At 32.2% G+C, this 25,099-nt stretch overlaps 2 protein-coding genes and 1 long non-coding RNA gene across 3 annotated transcripts; 1 reads left to right on the top strand and 2 right to left on the bottom strand.

Annotated features, from left to right (window-relative positions):
* Positions 1-1,392: 1,392 nt before the first annotated feature.
* Positions 1,393-3,060, top strand: LOC111718038 (RNA-binding protein 12B). Its single transcript, XM_023493523.1, has 2 exons — positions 1,393-1,726; positions 2,621-3,060. The coding sequence occupies exons 1-2, from the start codon at positions 1,701-1,703 to the stop codon at positions 3,036-3,038; spliced, it is 444 nt and encodes a 147-aa protein (XP_023349291.1). The 5' UTR covers positions 1,393-1,700; the 3' UTR covers positions 3,039-3,060.
* A 6,850-nt stretch (positions 3,061-9,910) lies between these two features.
* On the bottom strand, positions 9,911-10,543 carry LOC111718037 (uncharacterized). The gene is made up of 3 exons (XR_002768981.1): positions 10,432-10,543; positions 10,337-10,377; positions 9,911-10,133 (listed from the first exon to the last, which is right to left on the bottom strand). It is a non-coding gene; the product is annotated as an uncharacterized LOC111718037 (long non-coding RNA).
* Positions 10,544-13,389: 2,846 nt separating this feature from the next.
* LOC111718036 (uncharacterized) lies at positions 13,390-16,069 on the bottom strand. The gene is made up of 6 exons (XM_023493521.1): positions 15,956-16,069; positions 15,159-15,254; positions 14,547-14,594; positions 14,426-14,490; positions 13,692-13,732; positions 13,390-13,628 (listed from the first exon to the last, which is right to left on the bottom strand). Exons 1-6 carry the CDS (start codon positions 16,038-16,040, stop codon positions 13,445-13,447), a joined length of 519 nt encoding a protein of 172 aa, XP_023349289.1. The 5' UTR covers positions 16,041-16,069; the 3' UTR covers positions 13,390-13,444.
* Between the last annotated feature and the right edge of the window lie 9,030 nt (positions 16,070-25,099).

The raw sequence follows: 25,099 nt of genomic DNA, 5'->3' as shown, positions 1-25,099 counted from the left end.
AATTAAATTAAATTTTAGTCAAAACAAATCAACGTAGTTCTAAGAAATCAACAAACCTAATACATGATAATGATAAGGACCGATAGGTTTTACATAGTTAAGTTCATGAACGTATTTAGGTTATGAAGTTATCACGCAATAAATATAGGGATGGTAAGGTTTACAAATCTGGGGTTTACTCCGATATTTATTACATATCTGTGTATAGTGTTTACATGAATCTATCTGTGTCTACTGTCTACATAAATATATTTCTGCCTACTGTCTACATGAATGTATCTGTGTCTAGTTTTCTACATGAATATATCTGTGTCTAGTTTTCTACATGAATATATCTGTCTGGACTGTCTACATGAATCAATCTGTGTCTGGTGTCTCCGTGAATCTATCTGGGTTTAGTGTCTACATGAATCTATCTTTGTTTAGTGTCTACATGAATCTATCTGTGTTTAGTGTCTACATGAATCTATCTGTGTTTAGTGTCTACATGAATCTATCTGTGTCTGGTGTCTCCGTGAATCTATCTGGGTTTAGTGTCTACATGAATCTATCTTGTTTAGTGTCTACATGAATCTATCTGTGTTTAGTGTCTACATGAATCTATCTGTGTTTAGTGTCTACATGAATCTATCTGTGTCTAGTGTCTACATTAATCTATCTGTGTCTAGTGTCTACATGAATCATAGTTTCAGATCTGATATAATTATTATTATTGCACTGCTGGGGAATATAATGTAGATGTACAGCATAGTAAGCCTCTTATCTTCATGCATATAAAATTATTATGAATAATAATTATCAAAATTATTATTAATTGTACTAAATAACAGATAAGTTCTTCTAGTGCTTCATAAGTTTAGTTTATTGTAAATTGACTACTCTAAAACCTAGACCAGGTTATCTACTCTGAAACAAAGACCAGGTTATCTACTCTGAAACCTACGAGGAAATCTATTGTGTAGTCTTGGCTTTATCATTCCTAACCTGGGGAATTATGAGTGGAATCAATTTTCTAAAATTTCCTTTCAAGAACATTATCGACCTCTTATGTATTCATCCACTAGTTCATCTATTTATATATCTATCAATCTTTCTATCCATCTATCTATCTATCTATATAATATATCTATCTATCTATCTTTCTATCTATCTATCTAGCTAATCTTTCTATCTTTCTATCTGTCTATCTAACAATCTATATCTATCTATCTATCTATCTATCTATCTATCTATCTATCTATCTATCTATCTATCTATCTATCTATCTATCTATCTATCTATCTGTATATCTATCTATCTATCTATCTATCTATCTATCTATATATCTATCTATCCATCTATCTATCTTTAACGTATCTATGGTTAGACCATTCAGTCAGCTGAGAACCGCGAGGCTGTAAGCAAGCATCCTCGAAATGTTGATTTCCCGCTAAAGGTTTTAAGAAGTTTCGGTAATATCGGTTAACACAAAACATTTATAAAAGTGATTAAATTGAAAGTGAAATTATTAAGATTTGGTATAAATCGTTAATTTTTGTTGAATTTCTAAAAATAGATAAAAGTGAAAGGCGAAACTAACGTTTATAATTAAGAGTGACGCTGAAATTATTTGTGTACGCACTACGCTTCCAGGGATAATCGATTATGGGAGTAGGGTGAAGAAGCTACGCATTTTGGTGTGTTGTGTGCATTGACGCAGAATGGCGTCAGCCCATAAAGCGTACAGGAAATCTCAAGATCTGCAAGTTTTTGTTGCATTCATTATCCTGCATCCTTAAACTCATCCTCTCATTCATTCATTCATCCTTTCATCCACCTATCGTTTGTTTATCCTCATATTCTTTGATTAATTCATCCTTCTTTCATTTATCCTCGTAACTCACTCATTTATCCTCGTAACTCATTCATTTATCCTCGTAACTCATTCATTTATCCTCGTAACTCATTCATTTATCCTCGTAACTCATTCATTTATCCTCGTAACTCACTCATTTATCCTTGTAACTCATTCATTCATCCTCGTAACTCATTCATTTATCCTCGTAACTCATTCATTTATCCTCGTAACTCATTCATTTATCCTTGTAACTCATTCATTTATCCTCGTAACTCATTCAATAATTCATCATACAATTATGTAGTTCTTAATTCTCAGTAATCGTAAATCTATCGTGACCAAGCTAATTTTTTTTTTCGCCGTATCTGGTGTACATTGAAAACCAAAAGATCTACAGTCGCACACAATCTTACCTGTAAAACAGCATAATATTTTTTATATTTTAATATTGGAGTAGATGTTATGTATGTATGTAGTGTTGCAACCATATCAGAAAATTGTTATTTATATATATATTATAAATAATGGTTCGGTTTCTATGAAATTTTTATTTCTTCCATGGAAAAGGTACAGGTTTATCCACAAAGAATGTGACTGAAAAGACGACCTAAAACTCTTTAATTATGACGATTCCCAGTTTTAATTTAGTGTTCTATCTTGAAAATTGTCTTTTTAATGATTTTGCACCGTTTAAAGACCATATAAATTCTGTACAGTCTTCTCTGAAGTCTCATCCTTTGTGGGTGACCCTGCATAAAAAGTTTGACCCTGAGATTATTGTAGCTGGTTACTGGACAGTCCGAAAAGCCGGTCATCATCCCACAATATTCGGTCACCCTCTCATAGTATGCGATCACCGCAGCATAGTTTACGGTCACCGCAGCATAGTTTACGGTCACCGCAGCAAGGTTTGCGGTCACCACAGCACGGCATGCAACCACCTCAACATAATAGAACAAGTTCACCACAACATACAGCAAGGTCACCACAGCACGGGATGCGGTCACCACAACAAGGGACGCAGTCACCACAGCACAGGACGCGGTCACCACAACACGGGGCAAGATCTCCTCAATCTCACTCCCCTGGGTCGAGATCACCTCAGCCATGGAGTCCGAGGTCGAGGTCACCCCAGCCCTGGAGCCCGAGGTCACGGTCTCCGATGCCTTGGAGTCCAAGGTCCCATTCACCAGCAAGGTAGAAAATAGATATATTTACACACAAAACTCCTCGTATTCAATAGTTTTTGAGAAAAACAAAAATAATTCCACTAGGGAACCGGATAGATTTGTATCTTTCATAGTTGTGCGTAAAATTAAAATCAGAGGAACTACGTGGTCACAAAGGTGTACCAGTGATGTCGCCTAAATTTGACCTTAGTTTACAGTCAATGTACAGACTAGAAAGTAACACCTTTGAACGGCCTGCAGGTTGTGGTTATAAAATTACGCATTTTCTGTATTCGCGACTCAAAGTTAAACCAAGAACAGAAATCGTTCTTTTATTTATCTATTTATTTATGTTTTTTTTAAGGAGCCAGAGAGGTTTGTCCGATAAAATATTCTTATTTTCAATTGTGGGTTCTCTTTCAAATTTACCTAAGAAATTGTTTTACAAAGACAATGAATGAAATTGACAGAATTTTACCCTTCTGAATTTAGAGAAAAAAGATGACCCATTCCTCATTTTTATTCGGGTAAAAACTTAAAGGGTACCGTTGTGTATCGAACACGTACGTCTAAAAGTCCCTTTAAAATATTAAAATATTAAAATAAGTGATTGAAAGATGGTTTTAGAAAATGTGAGTTTATAAGAGATTAAATATTTTTAAACACTGAATAATTAAATAAGTAAAAATAACTATAATAAACGTAAACGCTAATTTCTTATAAATTATTGTTTGAACTTTAAAACCCTAATTTAAAAAGAATACAGCTATCCTCTCAATTAAGACTTGTCGGAATCTATTAAAAGTTTGTAAAACTATTTTTAAAAGTTTGAAATTTCAATTTATAATTTAAGTTTGTTAATTTTCTAGTTCAATAACATTCAAAAAAGAAAGAACCTTCCCCTCTTTCTTCTCTTTTGTCTTCGGATTTATAAAATGTTAGGGTAAAATTTTAATTTGCAAAAGAAATTATTTTTTTTTTAATTTTTACAAATTTTGGGTTTTAAGCTACACATTTAGAAAATGTCCATTTCTATATTCAATAGACCCCTGAANGAGATAGTGTCAGATGTTGGGGCTGGAAGAATTTAATCTTGGCGTGATCAGATTCGGAAAAATACAAATAAAATAAATAAATCTAGTTTCACAAACTCACACCTATTCTGTACTCTGGTTGTAAAATGAAAAATCGTGTTTTTTTTTTGGTAAAATTAACCATTAAAAATAAAATTGAAAGCAAAAAAATAGGAGTTTAAGCAAATAGTGCTTTTTTCATTTTAATTTTTTTTATGTTGTTGGCATTTAAAAAATATTCTTTCTCCCCCTCTCCACCTTTTAAGTGGGGATAAATTCTTGTCAGCAATCATGTTCATTGAAATCTGGTATCTTGAAATTCTTGAGTCGACACCAATTCAAAGGCGACGAAAAATGGTATTTAATTTTTTGTTTATATTCCCCCTCCCTTCTCTTTATCCTCATCCCTCCTTCTTGTTTGTAAATTAAAAGAAAAATGTTTATGATAAAAAGGTGTCCCACTAAAAAAAATTTATGGAGATATAAATTTGAATAGTGAATTTAATGTCGTCTTTGTTCTTGGCTTTAAATAGAACTAGTCACAGACTACGCAGTACACAGACTGCTTGTCTCCTTTCACAAGGTGGGCTACGTTGGCCTAAGTTGACCCGGCACGACATTTTTACGATAGGTTTTTAGAGTTCCATCTCACGGCTTCTTGTTGAACATAACACCCATTTAGGGGTTAAAATTTACAACTTTTAAAGAAATACTCCAATTTTAAACATGAAATATAACATTTATGAATTCAATCTTCATTTGAAGATTTTGTGTTTCGTATCCAAAAGATCCTTAAATATCCCTAAATTCTCATGATTGGTCGCGTACAGTACTTGTACACAATAAAACATGCTGTAGAAAATATCACATATTTTAGCTGATAATCGATCTCTGTAACTCTCTTATCTCTGGAACTAGTATAATTTTGTAACTCAAAATAGCCAGGTATAAAAAATTTTAGGGAACGTTTTCAGGGTTAACAGCTATTCCTTAGGGATATTTCTGATTAAAGAAAACCCGCAGACGAGAATTTTTCCACTGAACAGTTTCACGAGCAAGAAATTTACTCTTTGCCACAAACTCAAAAAATCAAAGTATAACTTTGCAACCTGATGGTGTAAACCTTTCAAACTTTAATTATTTGATCTAACAGAATTCGACGTTTTAAATATCTAAGGTCTGCAGCATTGGATTGCAAAGGTTAAGGAGTAGAAAAAAGCCTCAGCTATAAATAATGTTTCTTTACTCAAAAGAAATTACGATGAGGAACCCTCTCGTTGTTAACTAACAGTAAAACTGCTTCACATCAAAATTGCGAATTTTCCCTCCATTTTTGAATAATACTATTTCTATTATTTCTCTTTTATCTTTGAGCAAAGATAATTTGATCTTCTGTTCCCTGAGGGTTCAAGTGTCAAAATGATATTAAACCACAGTGTAGGGAGAGAGAGGATGTGAGGTACAGGAGATTCAGGAAATAAAATTAGAGATATCAGAATTACATCTCCAGAGGGGGATATCATGGGATATATTATATCACAGGATAGGATAGGATAGGATAGGATAGGATAGGATAGGATAGGATAGGATAGGATAGGATAGAATGGGTTACGTTAGGATAGGGTTGGATAGGATAGGATAGGATACGATAGAATGGGTTACGTTAGGATAGGGTTGGATAGGATAGGATAGGTTAGGATAGGTTAGGATAGGTTAGGATAGGATAGGATAGGATAGGATAGGATAGGATAGGATAGGATAGGATAGGATAGGATAGGATAGGATAGGATAGGATAGGATAGGATAGGATATATTTTTCATAAAATTTCAAATTTAAATCCTTCCTTCTGCCCTGGTTGACAAATTGATGGTGGAAAAATGCTAAATTGTGTCTTCTCTCCTCAACCTTGCAGAAGTGTTAGAGTTTTGTTATCCTTTAAATTTCAAACCTTAAAGGGTCGACTGTAACCGTAATTTCAAGTGATTCTCCATGGAAAGATGACAATGCCCGATTTACAACGGTACCCTTGAAACCTTTACATGATCAATAAATAACGTTGATAACTAATTGATCACTTGATCAGACAAAGCTTATAAGGGAACTGTTGTGAATTGGGCATTGGAGGGTCACTTGAAGTTACGCTGACAGTCCCTTTAAATATTATGATCTCACTAGATAGAATTATAGAAATTAAAGGGATTGTTAACGATTTAATAATATCAAACAATGTTTAAAAGAGTCTCATAAATGAATCACGACGGTGCCTTTAAAACCTTTCTCTGTAACTTTTTCTTTTCCAACCTGATTGGTGGATTTCTACAAGGCGAACAAGAAAGATTCGTCTTTTTGGAACTAGCGACCTGATCTTTTTCACCATTTTGTGGATATATGATTTTAAAGAGAATTAACTTTAAACCCGAAAATTGAAGTTTAACATCATGGTTTTTGACAAATGAATTAGAGATGAAAATTTAACTGAAAATATCGATGTAAAATCGATGTCGTTAGAATGACGTGAGTATACCTTTACCTTTATATCTTACTATACACTGGATATATATCTGACCAAACCTGGCTCCAACCAATACAATCCATCTCAGGGTTTACAAGTATTATTGGCGCAAAAACATCCCCTCGCCAAACCCCGGTTATGATTAACATCTTTTACGAGAGCAAAAAAGGTGTGTAAAGGGTGTGTTAGTTTTCGGTTTTAACTTTTTGCTTGAAGTTTGTTTTTATTCAGGATATATGTTGAGATTCTTTATGGTACAGCTCAAACCTTTGTGTTAGATATATGTCACGCAATACTTCATATAGACACCGCGGCGTTTACATTTGACATTAGTAAAACTGTGGCATAGGACGACACCATTTAGACTCAAATTATGAGTTTAAAGAGTCTAATGCATATTACATTTACAGCAATTGTGCAACAACATTAAGTACATATATTTTTAAAGGTAATCATTTGTTTGTTGATGTTGTGTGTGTTTGTTTGTAAGTTAATGTGTGTAGACGTCTGTTCGGGGTGTGTGTAAGCGTCTGTTGTGTGTGTTTGTGTGCTGATGGGGGTGTGTTTGAGTGCTGATGTGTGTATAAGCGTCTGTAGAGAAAATTGAAAAGATTGTTTGAAACTCTTGTTTGTTGTTTTTATTGGATTAAGTATTCAATTAACTTAGAATTGTATAAAGGCAAAGAATCATCCAGACGTATAGTCTTTCTTTGTCTCCAGATATATAGATAGATAGATAGATAGATAGATAGATAGATAGATAGATAGATAGATAGATAGATAGATAGATAGATAGATAGATAGATAGATAGATAAGATAGATAGATAGATAGATAGATAGATAGATAGATAGTATTGTGTTTTCCCACGAGCAAATCTTTATGATTTTAACAATACTGCATCTTTAGTCTATGAATCTTCATATCCAGGGCTAAAAATAAGCAATGGTTTGGTAGAATAACCTTGAGGAGCTTTGGCTTATCGACATTTTATAGGTAGTCCGGTCTGTTCTGTACGGGTTTCATATTCTGTTCTGTATGGGTTTCTTACTCTGTTCTGTATGGGTTTCTTATTCTGTTCTGTACGGGGTTTCATATTCTGTTCTGTATGGGTTTATTATTCTGTTCTGTATGGGTTTCTTATTCTGTTCTGTATGGGTTTCTTATACTGTTCTGTATGGGTTTCTTATACTGTTCTGTATGGGTTTCTTTGCAAATATCAATAGCAACATAATTCTTGTAATTTCATCTAAACATATCTATAAAACCTTTCTTTTGATTTTTTCATTGTTTCAATATTTATATATCATCTTAGGAATTTTCGCCACAAACTTTTCTGATGCCTAAATCTTTTCAACCCACTGTTTGAATCATATTTTATCGTATTGTTAATCTAAGTTTGAAATATGAAAGGTTCACACCATCTGGTTGCGAAGATATAGGGAATAGACTGATTTTGGGACCTGATGTGGTTTATCATGTCCCCTTATCCCTGGTTTATCACATGCCCCCCCCCCCTATCCCCGTATGATAATATATCACCATGATGTGGTTTGGACACTTTAGCTGAACTCACAGTAGATGACCAATCATCCATTATTCTCTCTGTACATTATACAGGGAGTCCCAACATAAACATCTTCTAGTCATATTCTGAGACTTAAAAAATATATATTATACGGGGGACAAACTGTAGCAAGATTCATTATGCTGGGACAAACTCTCACAAGATTCTGAGTTCTGGAGCATATTGTAACCAGATTCTGGAACATATTGTAACCAGATTCTGGAGCATATTGTAACCAGATTCTGGAGCATATTGTAACCAGATAACCAGATTCTGGAGCATATTTTAACTAGATTCTGGAGCATATTGTAACCAGATTCTGGAGCATAAAGTAACCAGATTCTGGAACATATTGCATCCAGATTCTGGAACACCTTGTATAATTAGATTCTTTATTATAGGACACCCTGTTTTTTGTTACACGACGCATCGAGATCAAATATTAAACAACACCCTGTAGCTATAACATCTAAAAGTCTGGACCACCCTTCAACCATAAATTGTACTTTGGGACACCCTGTAATAAGATCTGCTGAATCTTCATCATATCTCAAGTTCTGTTCTATATCCAATGGTTGTAAACTGTGTGACAGTATACAGGGTGTAGAGAAATAAATATGCATATTATCAGAATTGTAACAGTTGTTTATGCATCCAATAGTTGTTTAGTCTGATTTGCCTTTATACAATCTTTATAAATAATTTGTTTAAGGGACTGTATGCGTAATTTCAAGTGACCCGCTGTAAAAAAATGACAATGTCTGATTTACAATGGAACCCTGAAAAGTGTTGTCTCATCTCTGCAAAAGTGACTTGCGTACTTTTTACTTTTTAGAAACAATTGAAAAATTATCAAAACTAAACACTTTTCGAATCATATTTCAGGAGTGTACATTAATGATAAGATTAAGGGTTCAAGGGTACCGTCGTAAGTCGGACATTGCCATCTTTGCATGAAATGACACTTGTAATTACGGATACTGTTCCTTTATGATGGGACACCCTGGATTATATGAAGAATTACATTTACCAGAGATAAATTGAAAATTAATAATCGATTTGTTCTTCCCTAGTCCATTACACCAAAACACCGGTCAGACTAATGTACCGTACATGACTGGCCTGACTTGACCTTGACCATACCGTACCGTAGCGTACCGTACATGTTAAATATTTAGACCCAAGTGAATTGTCATATACCATACCGTTCACATACAAGTCTCCAATAATTTTCCTTGTCAAGGAATTTAAGTTTTTGCCACAAACTCTGATTTTCTAATCTCTATATCTCTGCATCTTTACGTCGTAGACCTTGGATATTTCAAACTATAAATAATCTAAATTTGTAATTTTAAAGGTCAAATCCCTTTATTCTTTAAATCCATTCAAAAGAATTGAGTCTTTGTTGCAAACTCAAATTTTCTAATCCTTATATCTCTGCAACCTTATGATTTAAACTTTTGATATTTTAAACTTAGAAAGTAGTTGATCCAACAGAATTCATAGTTTGAAATATGTAAGGTCTACAACATTTGGAAGCAAAAATATAGGGTTCAGAAAATCCGAATTTGTGGCAAAGAAAGGTCCCAAATGGTCTTAAATGGTCCCTAATGGTCCTAAATGGTCCCACATGGTCCCACATGGTCCCAAATGGTCCCAAATGATCCTAAATGGTCCCAAATGGTCCCAAATGGTCCCAGATATAAATTGTCAAATCTAATCCTGTTTAAGTTCTCTCAAGAAGAATTTATGTAAAATCTTTTTTTTTATTTTACAACATGTGTTCATGCATTTTAATTAGTGCAGTATTCTTCTATACTCCTCGGAGCTGAACCGCCTGCTCTCATGAGAATGAGATCCGTGCGATCGCGAGTGATGATGACCATGCTCAAACGATCTTGAATCCAGGCGATCTCGGAGTTTGTATTCTAGAGATCCTGAACCGAGTCCGCCCCGATGGGCAACATCAACATCACTAAATAAATAAAAAACGGAATTCCTATTGCTTTACAACCTGATGGTGCTAAACCATTGATATTTCAAACTTAAGCTATGATTTGACAGAAGTCATATCAAAGATCCTTTATTCAAATCAAAATATATTATTATTTTTGTTTGTATTAGTTATTTTAGCAGAAAATCTGCAAAACTTTCTTAAAAACAAAAACATTTACTTACTGTCTTTCTTCCGATCCTTCAATTTTAACTCCTTTCACAACCTTAATAAATTTAGAATTTGAAAAAAATGTTTTTGATCGACCAAAAATTTCTACCTTTGCATCAAGCTTGTTTCCGGCAACATTGATAATGTCGTTTCCGGGGTCACCACTTCTCACACCTAAATGTTTGAATTAAATTTAAATAAAGTCTATGCCACTCATAAATTTTCTAGTCCATATATCTTTGCAATCTTTCCCAGCTCAGGTTAAAGAAATACATATATTGATAATACCAATAATAGTCGTAATAATCATAACAAGAAAAGTGATAATAATAGTAGAAAAAGAAATAATTATAATAAAATAACATTTCTGAATTAAAGGGACTGAATTTCACGTGAATTTCACGTGAATTTCACGTGAATTTCACGTGTTTTACTTGCTCAATTCCGAACGGAAACTTTCAAATAAACAGTTCAACATTTTTCGGGTTTTTTAATCTGGATGAAATTGAGTATTTGTCACAAACTCTAATTTTCTAATTACTGCATCTCTATGCTGTAGACTTTAGACATTTCAAAATATGAATTCTGATGAATCAAATAATATAAGTTTGAAGTATCAAAGGTTTGTAAGATATGGATTATAAAATTTAAGTTTGGGGCAAAGACTCCTTTCCTTGATAATTTTCGAAAGTAGTTTCTTTATGAAACTGGCATGCAGATGTATGCAACAGAGAAAGAAAAGTATATAAAAAATCTCTTTACAAATAGAATAATGGCGATATCTTTATCAATATTACTCAGATTAAGATTAACAGAAATAGCCAAGATTCGGGCAATTAACTCATTAAATTTAGTCAACATTCCCTTTAAGTGTTGAAATACCTGGGTTGAAACCAAGTTCATCCTTGAGTACATTTGCAAGTAAACCCTGGCAGGATACTAGGAGAATATAGATTCCAATCATTAAACTGTAAATACTACGCTTAACTGAATTATATTCTAATTCCACATTTTATCCAATTAATTTTAATGAATTAATTTGATACTCTTCAAACTATAAAGGAGGGTTTAAAGATTTAACGTTGACAAAAAGGATGATTAGCATTGAAGCTTAAAAAAAGTCAAGGCTTGAAATACTTTTGTAGCTTGATGGGACTGTACGCGAAATTTCTGGTGACCCTCTATAAAAAGTATGTCTGATTTGTAACGGTACCCTATTAACCTATGCATGCACCGAACGTTTAGTTTGGGGTGAATGTTGTAAAAAATATTTAAGATATTTAAGATTAAAAACTGATTAATTTTCTTATTATTCTCCCATGTTGTTACTTAAAATAACGATTACAGTTTTTATTTATTTTTTATTTATCTTTATTTTTTTTAAAAGCCCGTCAGTTAGAAAATTAGAAAAAAATAAGGCTTTTAGTTCAACTTTAGGCGGTATCTTACAATGATACAACCATACTTCGTTTTTTAAGTTTATTTTTAGATAAATGGTTTAAAGTAATACGATATATTCTTATAATATTTTATGTTATATACGATAAAAACTAGAGTTTAAAAACTTTTTTAATTAGCTTTAACTTTAATAGATTTTTTAGTTTTACAACATGTAATTGATATAATTTGAAAAAATATCAACTAGAAATATTTTGATTAATTTAATTCATTAAATCGTAAACACATAGGTTGGCATAATCCTTAATTGCGTGTGTAGAATCTAAAATTAAAATTTAAAAAACCTTCTTCATAGACTTTAACACATCCTTATAAAATCAGGGTTTTGGGTTTTTTTAAAGATTAAACTTTAAACTTTAAAATTTAAATCAGTAAAGAGTTACATTAGTTATGATCGGACATACAAACAGACAAACAAAGATTACATGTAAAGAGATAACTTATAAAAATTTCTGCAGTGAGTCCCATAAAACTGTGGAAAAGGAAGACTACATTTACGAAATCTTATGATCATTTGATTTTGTTCTAATGTCATATATAAGTTTTGCCATTAGCTTCAATCAATTTTTTAATGAGTCTGTGAAAACTGCCACAGTTTTTAAGTTTAATGTTCATTGGATCAATCATTAATCATATCTTGAGTATAACAGTCATCTTCCTTTTCCACAGTTTTATGGGTCTTACTGTATTACAGAAATTGTTTTAACAGCTTGTAACAGAAGAAGTTTTCTAGTATCTAATATACCTACAAATGGACATAGAAAAAAAATATTATGAATTTTTTCCTATAACATTTAGATTTAGAACTAAAACGAGCTTGTTTCTAGCGTCCGTTTTATAGGAATGCTTGGCATAATTCAGATAGATTATTTTAACAAGAGCGTGCACATTTTGGTTCCCTGTGTCCTACCAAAAAAAACTGTTTTGTATCCCTGGTCATGCAAATTTGAAAGCTTAAAATCGTTTGTTTTATTTAAAAATCTAACCGATTTTCGCGTCAGAATGTAAATTTTTGTGTTTCTTTTTGTTAAATAAATAAAGAAGTATTTTTAAAACTACTCTTTATTTTAAGATTCCAAATAAGAAATACAAACAATAATTAATAATATTCTTCTGAACTCTGTCAGCTCTCATAAGAATGATGTTCATGTGATCCTCTAGAATAAAATCGATCAAAATTTTGATAGATTTTTGCACAAGAGCGTACAAACTTTGGTTTACTGCAAATTTGAAAGCTTAAAATCGTTTGTTTTATCAAATTCTAATTAATTTTCGCGTCATAATGTAAATATTTGTGTTTCTTTTTGTTAAATAAATAAAGAAGTATTTTTAAAACTACTCTTTATTTTAAGATTCCAAATAAGGAATACAAACAATAATTAATAATATTCTTCTGAACTCCGTCTGCTCTCATGAGAATGATGTTCATGTGATCATCTAGAATAAAATCGATCAATATTTTGATAGATTTTTGCACAAGAGCGTAAAAATGTTGGTTTACTGCAAATTTGAAAGCTTAAAATCGTTTGTTTTATTAAAATTCTGATCGATTTTTGCGCCAGAATATAAATAAATATATTTGTTTCTTTTGTTCAAAAAAAAGAAAAAGTATTTTGTAAATTAATCTTTATTTGAAGTTTCAAAATTATGAATATAAACAATAATTAGTGAAGTAAATGTCCATATTCCTCTGAGCTGAACCGTCTGCTCTCATGAGAATGATGTTCATGTGATCTAGAATGACCATGTGATCTATGCCGACCGTGTTCGAAGGATCCTGAGGCTAGTTTTCTCAGTTTATATTCCAAGGATCCGGATCCAAGCCCGTCATGTCTCACAGAAAGATCTCTGAAAAGTTTTTATTTTGATGCACAAATTTTTCTTTAAAAATAGTGTATTTAAGAATCAAACCTTGAATCCTGAGATCCTCGAACCTTTATCCCTTTCACAACCTTAAAGCATGAGAATGAAAGCATATTTTTTCCTGAAAATGTAAATTTTTCAAAATTGTTTTGAAATATTCAAATGAAAAATCATCAATTTGTAAAAAAGTGACATTACATAATATTAACCTTTCGAAAAAGATATTTTATGTACAATAAGTCTATGTGTTTAGCATAACCTATGAAAAATACTTTAAATCTTCTGAAAGAAAAACCTTGGGAAAAGAAACAATAAAGAAAATGATGATTTTTGTCAGAAAGAAGAAATTAAGCCAAGAAGGAGGTCGGAACTTCTAATCTACAATATAACAATAATCTAACTTAATATTCATGGTGGAAAAACAGCTAACTTTTTTTCGCGATTGCTCATTAAGGGCAGATTTTTGTGGCTTCTTATTGCTCAGAACTTAAGACTTATTGATCAAATCCACCGGACTCTGAACAGATTAACGATACAAAAGTTCCTATCTAAATTCGAATAAGTCGTCGTCGTATGTATCAATACAATGAAGAATACTTTTAATTTAAATTTTGATATTCAAACAGCATGCATGTACATTTGCATGGATTGAAAGAGAAACTTTCACTTAACATCTTCTTTTTGTTTACTTGCAAACTTGTAATTTGAAAAAGCTTATTGGAAATCAAAATTTTAATAGAAAAGTCGTTGTATTGTAGTGATTTAAACGCTGACCACTGTACCTTAGCATCCATCTTGTTTCCGGCAATATTAACAATATTGTTCCTCTCCTCAGATTCCCGACTAACTAAAATAAATAAAAATAATTTTTCAAGATTTGGATTTTTTTTTAATATTTTTTACCTAGATTTTCCCCATACTTTAAATCTGAAACCATTTCTCCCAAGTCACCTAAATAAAAATAGTTTAAAGTTAATAGTTCAAAAAAGAAAAAAAATTTGGTATAGTTGATCGGAGCTTGGAATTTAAACATATATATCAAAAAAAATTCCTTCATGGAGGTAAAAAAAAGTTCAATTTTCGTCTTTACAACTTTCTGGACTTAATCCCACTGCAGCTGTCCTATAACTTATCAGAGGAACCCATCCCCTGAATCTAACTTTTTTAAATTATGAAGAGATTTTTATTGGAAGAAAGACAGAAATAGGTGTCTATTTTAACATTTAATTGTTGCTCCTTCTGCGGCATTTTCTCTTTTGAATTATCAAACAATTACAAAAAAAGATTTCGAGCATATTCAAGTTTTTTTCGTGGATTTAAAAAATCCAAATTTTTTAAGGCATTGGTTTAAATTTTGACTATCCATAATCCTTCCCTTGGGTCATGTGGGGCCGATTGGTTCAACTGTTTTGGCGTTTTCTTTTGGACAGAAACAAGGAACCCAACAGGCAAGCAAAGTATATATATATATTTGCATAGCGACAAAACGTGGCTTTACTAGAAAAATAATCTTACTTTGTTGAGAAAATAAAGAAGGCATTGAAGGCAATAACCTTTCCAAAATTTTAATGTCATCTTCGTTTTCAAGTCTCACTTTCAACTTTCCTAGCTCTAAAAGAATTCCCGACTTAATTTTTGAAACGCGTTTTAAAAACAAAATATGCTGGAATAGTATTCAAACAATGACAGTTTAGCAAAACAAATTATTTTTCCCATATGAGGTTCTTTCCCAAAGTCATTTCTTATAAAAAAAACTGCTCTTTGACCTTTCAACAAAGTTTTTTATTGTGTTTACTTTTCCTAAAATGTTTATAAGTTCTTAAGAGGTTAAATTACGAAAATTTTGCTCAGGATAGATCTAGGTTAAGTGCATGCAAGGGTATCAAAAAAGTTATGGGGAATTTTTTTTGTGTGAAAATGAACGTTTGAAAAACCTCCCCTTGGACATGGCTGAGGGAAAGCTCCTAATACCAACGGAAGGGCAAAGTTTTGAGGTCCGTTTTTAAACTTTAAAAATTTTAGACTTTTCAGAGGATCCACAAAAATCTGAGAAGTAAACATTATTTTAAAATTGCAAGTTAGACAAGTTTTTTTACACTATATGCACCATTTTTGAGCTGAACAAAGATAAAAACCAAAACGATTTTTCAAAACGATCAGTAAAATCGTTATTTTTCGTTTTAAAATATGTTGATTGGTATCTTTAACCAGAGAAAATAATTCGCATAATGTAAAAAAATGGAAAACTTTAAACGCCCAAAAATCCGAATGTCTCAAATCGATGCCCTTGAGCTGATTAAGAGGAAAGGTACCTGCTGTTTTATATCCAAGATCTTCTTTTAGAACATTCGAGAATATTCCAGGGAACAGGAACAGACAAATCCATGGTAGAATCATCAAACTGGGAATCTGGATCTCAACTAAATATGAAATTATAATCCAGTGTTTAAACAAATAAAATTAAAGAAAGTCAATTAGTTTTTATTATTTTATAATAATTTAAAAAAACAAATTTAATTAAGAATACAACGTTAAATTTACTGTCATCATTAAAAATTTTAATTAAATCTAAAAAAAAATAATTGTGGACTGATTTTTTTATTTGATCATTAAAAATTTGTACTAAATCATTGAATATATTGAATTTAGTATAAATATTGTAATACTAAACCTTTTTCATTTGTGCATACATTTACAACATATTTAGATAATTTTAATTCTAAAACTTGATTGTTCGAAAATTATGGCTTACAGCTTGGAAACCCAGCATTGCCTGGAAAATAAAATTTCCATGGTTCTATCGAGTTCCCCAATATAATTTTGAAGCAAATAGGTCCAGGGGTTCCTGAGTTATGATCGGACATTCAAGGAATCAGAGATTACTACTTGATGTATCTAGATACTATACAAATAATTATTATCTTTTTGTTAACTTCAGAAATATTTTCTAAACAATGAAAATACATTCTAAGGTATTTCATATTTTTTCATAAATAACATACACGTACGTTCACATCCTAGAGAAATAATAGTATTAAACAATTAAAGTAATTAGTGGTCGGAGGGGAAATGTTAGAAGAATGTTAATTAGCAAACCTCAGAGAAAATATAGTATTTGATCTCAAAATAATGTGATAAATGAATAAGGAAAACACCATGGAAATTTTTATACTTAAACATACATATACCAAAGGCTCACGAGAGGAGTATACATGAATTTGTCCAGCCCTTTGTCATTCCAGGGGGAAGGGCTGAGCCCCAATGCCTACACCCTTTAGGTGCCTTTGACCCCAACCATAAGGTCCTTATATTCCTTTTGCATTCATTAGAACCCTCTTCTTCTTTAACATATGTATTTTTACAAACTACATCATCTCAAACTCAATATCTTGATAATCGAATGCATTGTTTGAAATAAGTGCGAAAACTGACTAATTGTGGTTCAGAACGAAATTTAGGCAAGACAGAGAAAAATATGAAAATCGGAAAATGTTGGTATATTGCGAGTAAAAATATGTACATCAGAAATTGTTGGTATATTGCGTGTAAAAATATGTACATCAGAAGATGTTGTTATATTGCGTGTAAAAATATTTGCATCAGAAAATGTTGGTTTATTGCGTGTAAAAATATGTACATCAGAAAATGTTGGTTTATTGCGTGTAAAAATGTATACATCAGAAATTGTTGGTATATTGCGTGTAAAAATATATACATCAGAAAATGTTGGTATATTGCGTGTAAAAATATATACATCAGAAAATGTTGGTATATTGCGTGTAAAAATATTGCTTTTGAAATTAGGTATTACAATGCTAATTCATAACAAAGACGATATCGAATTCGTCACTGAATTCCCATGTTTTTTGGGACACCCTGTACTAGGCTTTCAGAGCACTTCGCAGTCCCGCCCATCTTCTATTTCAATTGTGAACATTTTCTCTTGAAGTGTACATTGTAAACCAAAAACAAACAAAAGTTTCGCGGATTTTCAATTTAATGAAAATTGAATTTTGCTGGGGGCTAATTTTTAAAATTTTGATCATCACTAGGTCCCACAAAAAAATATGGGCCCGATCAGTTTAGCCGTTGTGACGCTTTGACGTATAGATCCCAACGGGTGCTGAGCCTCGACACATTTTAAAAAAAATTAAGCCCCCTGAACAAATTCATGTATTTTTCAGGGTTTATAATATAATGAATTATATATAAATGAAAAGGATCTGCTCCCCCTAGTTATATGTATATTTTAACCTAGCTTAGCCAATGCCATTATCCCACTCTAATTAGTGACGTCATATCCTGGCGCTGGTTTCCGGTTCTGGTGGATCGTGCATTACGGTCACGAGACTTCATGACGAGCTACCAGGAGAACAGAACACTAGGGGAGCACACACAACCTTTAAGGGGTGTAGCCATGCATGACTTAAATTTAAATAACGGGGGGTCTCTTAAATTTACATCTTCTCTCTTAAATTTACATCTTCTCTCTTAAACGTACATCTTCTCTCGTAAACGTACATCTTGTCTGTCCTCTACTTTATCTCCTCTCACGGTTCCCTGAACAGTGATCATCACTCGCCTGTCCCTCTACTCACTCCCTTCTCTATGTCCCCTCCATCCGTACCCTCACACATGCCTTTCTTTATGTCCCATAATCATGCCCCTTTCCATGTCCCCTCTATCATTACCTATCTTAATGTTCCCTTACCCTTCTATGTCTCCTCTATCCTGATACCTCTCCATGTTCCAACTCACCCTTCTCCATGTCTCCTTTATCCTTATACCTCTCCATGTTCCTACTCACCCTTCTCCATGTCTCCTCTATCCCTATACCTCTCCATGTCTCCTCTATCCCTATACCTCTCCATGTCTCCTCTAACCCTAATCCCTATACCTCTCCATGTCTCCTCTATCCCTATACCTCTCCATGTCTCTTCTATCCCTATACCTCTCCATCCCTATACTCTCTCTTCATGTGCCCTCCCTTTTCCAAGTCCCCTTCCATCTTCATGTTCCCTACCCTCTCCATGTGCCCGTCCCCTCTCCAATTAATTAAGAATTTAAAACAACTGGTTGGGTATTAACATTAATTTCGAGATTAGAGAATACAAGGGAACTTTTCAAACTATTTTCCACCCTTCATCTCCCCTCCCATTCCCCTACTCCCCACCTTTCCCTCCCAGCTCCCTTCCTACTCCCCTCCCCTTTTCCCTTCACCCTTCAATAGCCCCCCCTTACATCATCATAATCTCACTTCTTCAATCAAAACTTGCTTCTCTTTCGACCATTTTCCCAGTATTTCATATTTGGATGATAGATTGATGGAATGATCTCGTTTTCCACCAAAAGAATATATTCTACATTTCAACGTTTGATAAAAAAACTTTTTCAATGATTTGGCAAAAAAATATAAGTTTATTATAGCTAGTTGTAGCCGCAAGGAATCATGGATATATAAAAATATAATGAAGCTGACTTTCGATTTAATTTTTGATTTATATCAATCTTTTAAACAGCATGGATACACAAAAAACAATTAAAAAGCTTTTATTTAATTGCTTGTAAGCTTGTAATTCGAAAAGAGTTTGTCAACAATTAAAAATTAAAGAAAAAAGTCGTTATTATTATTATTATGTTGATATAATCGCCTACCACCGTCCGGGAAACCATCATTATGATGTACTATGTTATGTATCTATAGTATTTGATTTCATCACGAATGGAATTGGTTACTTTAGAATGATAGATTAAAACTTAAATATTTCGATACAACCGATCATGTTTTACTTTAGTTTGATTTCCAGGAAGGAAATGAAATTTGCAACAAACTCTAATTTTTCAATCTCTATTTCTTTGTAAGTTGTAAACCGATGTCGAAGCCCTTTATTGCAAACTATAAATTATGCTAGATCAAATAGACTAAGTTTGGAAAATCAACGTTTCGTGTAGATAATAGATATAGGGATTAGAAAATTTGAATTTGTGGCAAAGACTCAATTTCTTACATATCCTTATATTATTGATCCGGCAGAATTCATACTTTGAAGGTCAAAGGTCTACAACTTCAGGTTGTACCGATTTAGGAATTAGTAAATTAAGTTCCTTTTCAGATTTGCGGCATATCTATATTTATATTTGCCTGTCCTGTAAGTCTATCTGTCCAGTCTATCTGCTTGCATTGCATATAGATTATGTAGAACTAGAATTTTGCGCAAATTATTATTTGAAAATTCAACAATCTAAAGCTGAAATGCTTAAGAGAACAGAAGGCGCGAAGCGTCCTGGAACCCAAATAGTTTATAGATACAAGGTGTACAATGTATACACATAATTATAGAAGCAATTTGCAAGTTTAATTTCGATCAAACTTTACGCCAAAAATTCAAGTCTCGAGAATTTTCATTTAATCTGGGAAGTGCCATTTACTTGATTAAACACTACAGTTTAATCTAACAGTATTTCACAAGAACACAGTGGTTACGAGAAAAAGATGGAATGATGATGTGATATGTCATCAAAGAATTTGTATTTTTTAGCTAATTTGTTATTATTTGTGTGCCCTATCATGTGCACCCGCAAAGGATGAGACTCAAAAAATATGACGATTTGAAGCTTTATTTTGGTTTCTTCATTCAATTGAGTATTTTGAGGGTTTACCTAATGAGTAAGCACAGAAATAAGGCAGTTTTGGCCTAAACACATTAAATGCAAGAAAAGGGACTAAACACATTCCGTACAGTCGTTTTTGAAGTCTCATCCTTTGTGGGTAACCCTGTATATCACTTAAACATTAAACATTACAAAATCCTTAGCGCGTGACATGTCAAGATAAAAAACGAAGGAAGACGACGAGAATTCCACAGTTTTCTGATTGCTACTGTAGATTTTAAGAATGAATTAAAATAGTAAGAAATATAAATGAACTAAGAAGGAGAATAATTAGAAGAAATGAGAAACAAAACAAAATAAAGAAGAAACAAAGTTAAATAAAAAATATTAATATTCAGAATATATGAAAAGGTACAGAGAAAGAAAGCTAAGCAAAAAGAAAATGTTTTGAAAATATCTAAATATGAGATTATTAAAGCTGAATAAAACTTGATTTTTCTGGAAATACTCATTTATTCCCCTGATTTTCTCTTGATTCTCTTGATTTCCTTGATTGTAGAACTCAGATGATCTGGGATACATATCTTGAAAATTTTATTTTATAATTTCTGGAAATTAGATTTTTTTATATAATTTAGAAATATTTAAAAATGGGTCAGATATTAAAAAACATATTTTGAAAAACTTACTCGGTTTGAATTATATGGAATTTTTTAAAAAAATTTAAAATTTATCAAGATATAGAAGAATTTTCGGAAAAACAATTTTTCAGATTCCTAGGACTTTTTTTCCTAAAATAATTTTAGGGCTGCCAATAAAGTCTCAGGAAATAAGATCACAGGATTTAAAGTCCTGAAGAAAAAAGTCATAAGTCTTGGGGAAAATGAGACGTTTTCATAAAAAGGACTTTTCTTTATATAAATCTTCATTTCAAATATAGCCAGGGGTGTTTTTAATATTCGGTCCATTTTTTCATCGTTTGTTCCAATGCATTTTAGACAATAAGAGAACTTTTTTTCCGAGGACTTTTTTGTACAAAATCATACTGGAGCCAGAAAAAAGTCCTGGAAAATAAAGTGTCAAAATGGTAGGACTTTATTTCCGGAGATTTTTTTATTTCAAGCACTTTTTTACCACAGGATTTTTTAGTCCTAAAATTTAGGACTTTATTTCCGAAAATGGAAATTATAAATTTTTTGTTTGATTAAAAAATGAAAGGATAAAGGAATTAAGTTTCGCCATAATTATATTTGTAGTAAACGCCACTCCATAACAAGTCCTCGAAACGTATCTATCCAGGTACAATCCATCCGCTATCAAAGCCAACCATAGAACATTTGAATTTGCGGCAAAGACTCAATTCCTTAGTTCTGATAAAATTTGCAATGAAAAATAGATAATGAATTGATTACATATGAAACCAAATTTTATACACGTTCCTTAGAAATCTGGTGAATAGTATCTGAAAAGTATGATTCAAAGATGACAACATAAGTAGTTTTTAAAGAATTTCTGATAAATGTTTTGATATTTTGAATTTCCCCCGGGTTTATGTTCCTTAATGTTAAATGGTATTTGACATAAAACTAGCTTAGTACCCATTCTACGCACTTTATTCCCCAATCCCCAGGTTGAAACAATTCATAATCCCAATACGCTGTTTCTCTTTCCCTCTTACCCCCCCCCTTTTGCCCGTTATCCCCACCCCCCCGACATCGTTTATATGCGAAATTATTTTCCCTTTCTGTAGGTGACGGGAGGAATTGGACAGGGTAGCAGGGGAACTAGGATATTGGACGAGGGGAGGAAGGCAGAGAGGGAGCCACATTGATTTAAACTCCGAGCAATGTATTAGACAATATTACTTTTAAGCCATTTTTAGAATTTCATCTGACATTTATAATAAAATATGAGGAATTATAATAACAATGGCCAAACAATCATATTTACCACATAGAAATATTTTAGATTCATTTTTGTACTCGGATCTCAAAATTTTAATGTTGCAATATATTCTTGGCGACTGCTTAAAAGAGAAAATAAAATTTTGTTTTATGTTTAGAAATTAATTTGATTGTAATGTCACAAGGAATGTACTATTGGTTGGCTGTGGTTTTATCAGAAAATAATTTTTGGAAAAAGTGACTCGGATTTTGGAAAAAGTGTGGCTCGGAATTCGGTTCAGAGTTCCCTGTCCTTCCCTCGAAGTGGAAAATATTTCAACATTCAATAACATACGGGATAAAGTAATAGTTACAGTGAACCAACAGAAAACTAGAAAACTAAAAGATTTTAAAATTTTGTAGAAAAATTTAGTTTCAAACGTCAATGCCCGATTCACAACGCTACCCTTAAAAGCATTGTCTGATCAAGTATGAATTAGATATCAATGTTTACAATTTTGAAAATTGATTGATTTCAATTGTGGTTTCTCTTCAAAAATTACTTGCACACTTCTACTGCAGAAAAACAAAAAATTAAAAATGACAAGAATAAAAAATCTGGCATCTTTGCATTGAGCTATCAGCTTCAAATTACGCATACAGTGTATTACACAAAACACAAAAAAAAATAATAAATTCTATTAATTTAAATAATCTATATCCCGAAAACAAAATATATTTAAAAATGTTAATATTAAAGAGTTGGAGTTAGGAGAACCCAATGAGATTAGAAATAAGGAGAGGATGATTTAGTTATTTTATTTGTATTTTGGTGATAATTCGCTCTTTTTTATATTTCTCTATAATTAAAAAGCATTTTTGGAAACGACTGTTTACAGATTAATGATTAGTTCCCTTCCCCTGATAAATGGTTAAATACACGGGGCTTGGTGAACTGGGGTTGATGGTCTGTAGGATACTTATAGTCCAGATTTATTGGACTAAATTCACCAGAAGAGAAATAAAACTTGATTCCGTTTACCCAATCCTTCCATATTCTTTTATTTAGACAAATATTAAATTAAAATAAATTAAAAATTATATTTTACTTTTAGTTTGAAAAGGGTAGGAAGGGGTGGGGGGATTTAAATGTAGGTTGAAAATATGAAAAGGGTATACATTTTATTAAATCTATTTTATTAAAAAGCATAAGAAAACTTGGTTTTTGACATCGAATTCTGACTATTTGGAAAAATAAATGAAAGTTTTGGGAAAAGAGCTAAAGCAGTAAAATGCTTGAGTGTTGCAATCTAAATTTGTTTCACCTAAAGTCCTAAAAATTGGTTTTTCCCTGAACTTTTTTATCTTGAATTTTCTAATTTAAAAATGATTTGAAGATACAATTACAATTGAAAGAGGATGATGGAATAGAATTTTTTTGATTTTCTTTAGAAAAGTAGAAATGGACACGGTATTTGTGGTGGGAAAAGTAGAAATGGACACGGTACTTGTGGTGGGAAAAGTAGAAATGGACACGGTACTTGTGGTGGGAAAAGTAGAAATAGATACGGTATTTGTGGTGGGAAAAGTAGAAATGGACACGGTATTTGTGGTGGGAAAAGTAGAAATGGACACGGTATTGGGGCGGGAAAAGTAGAAATGGACACGGTATTTGTGGTGGGAAAAGTAGAAATGGACACGGTATTTGTGGTGGGAAAAGTAGAAATGGACACGGTGTTTGTGGTGGGAGAAGTAGAATATCAAAAATATGGAATAAATGTGAAAAAGAGAATTAAAAGAAAAAAAGAGAAAAAAGAAGGGAAGTTTAAAAAGAATAGATATGATATAGGAGGAAGGGAGGGGGATTGCAAATTGCAAAAGTGAGGAAATAGGAATGATATTAAAGGGTTGGGGGAAAAAGAATCCCTGAGAAGGTAATAGAATGGTTTAGTGTAAGGGTTGATAAAAGGATTTTATATACCGGGATTTGTCAAATAACTTCAGATCAACATTTTCCCTATTTCCCTCAATATTTACAGTTTTCAACTTATTCTCTCCTTTTTCTAACATCTTCAGCTCTTTTTCTTTTTGATATTTAAACTTAACTTTACTAAAATTTTTCAAGAATTCTTTTTTCTTTTCTTTTCTGATCAAAATTTTTCAAACCTCTACTTTTTTCAACCTTTAAAATCATTTTCTATAGACATGTTATTTGAATTTGTATTCTTTTGGCTGTAGATTCCCCCCCCCCCTTTTCTGAAAAAGGACAACCACACGTGACTTCTTTAACTAATCTTACCTAAGCCGGCGATTTAAAAAATTCAAGAAAATACGACTCGGGTCTAAGCTGTTGTTGAGCCTTATTTACGGCTCGGGTTTTCGAATTTAAGTTGCATCTATTTTTAAACAGAATTTAGTTCATAAAACCGGTTTAATGTTGTTACATCCTTTTTTTTGGAAGCAACCCACCAGACTCCACAGAGATGGAATAGAGAAAATAAGATTATTATAAAACAAGGAGGGTTTCTTTATATATATTAGCAAGACCAAAAGAGTACTAGTGATAACCAGAAAACTCTAGAATAGAAAGACGACTTTTAAACTCAAATTATGACTTTAGAATTAGTCCAATAAGCACGGAAACAGAAGTTTGTCTGTTTAAAAAGACCCAATTAACTTGATTTGCGATTTAACAAGTGTCTAGTAAAACTATTTGTTTTCTTACAACATAAAAAAACACAAAATTATGCTAAAAAGTCGTCTTCCTATTTCGGAGTTTTCTGGTTATGACTGTATACATACACTTCGCTGTAAAGTAAGGAAAAGGTCAAATTTTTCGTAGCTCTTTTGGTTTTGATTTTGCACAAAAGAAATTCACAACAGCTTCTGAAGAAGTAAAGTTATGATTAAAAAAACAAATATGATTTCATTCTTACGTACATTGTACTCAGGATTAACATA

Source organism: Eurytemora carolleeae, unplaced genomic scaffold (assembly GCF_000591075.1).
Source record: "Eurytemora carolleeae unplaced genomic scaffold, Eaff_2.0 scaffold411, whole genome shotgun sequence".
Classification (NCBI taxonomy): Eukaryota; Metazoa; Arthropoda; class Copepoda; order Calanoida; family Temoridae; genus Eurytemora; species Eurytemora carolleeae.
Note: the sequence above shows the minus strand (reverse complement) of the source record. Positions and strands in the feature narration are given on the sequence as shown.

Coding starts and splice junctions, on each gene's coding strand:
- LOC111718036 (XM_023493521.1), bottom strand. CDS start 16,040: ATGATTCTACCATGGATTTGTCTGTTCCTGTTCCCTGGAATATTCTCG. Junction 14,595..15,158: donor TTCTTTATTTTCTCAACAAA/GTAAGATTATTT, acceptor ATTTTTATTTAG/GTGACTTGGGAGAAATGGTT. Junction 13,629..13,691: donor CGAGGATCTCAGGATTCAAG/GTTTGATTCTTA, acceptor AAAACTTTTCAG/AGATCTTTCTGTGAGACATG.
- LOC111718038 (XM_023493523.1), top strand. CDS start 1,701: ATGGCGTCAGCCCATAAAGCGTACAG. Junction 1,727..2,620: donor TCAGCCCATAAAGCGTACAG/GAAATCTCAAGA, acceptor AGATTATTGTAG/CTGGTTACTGGACAGTCCGA.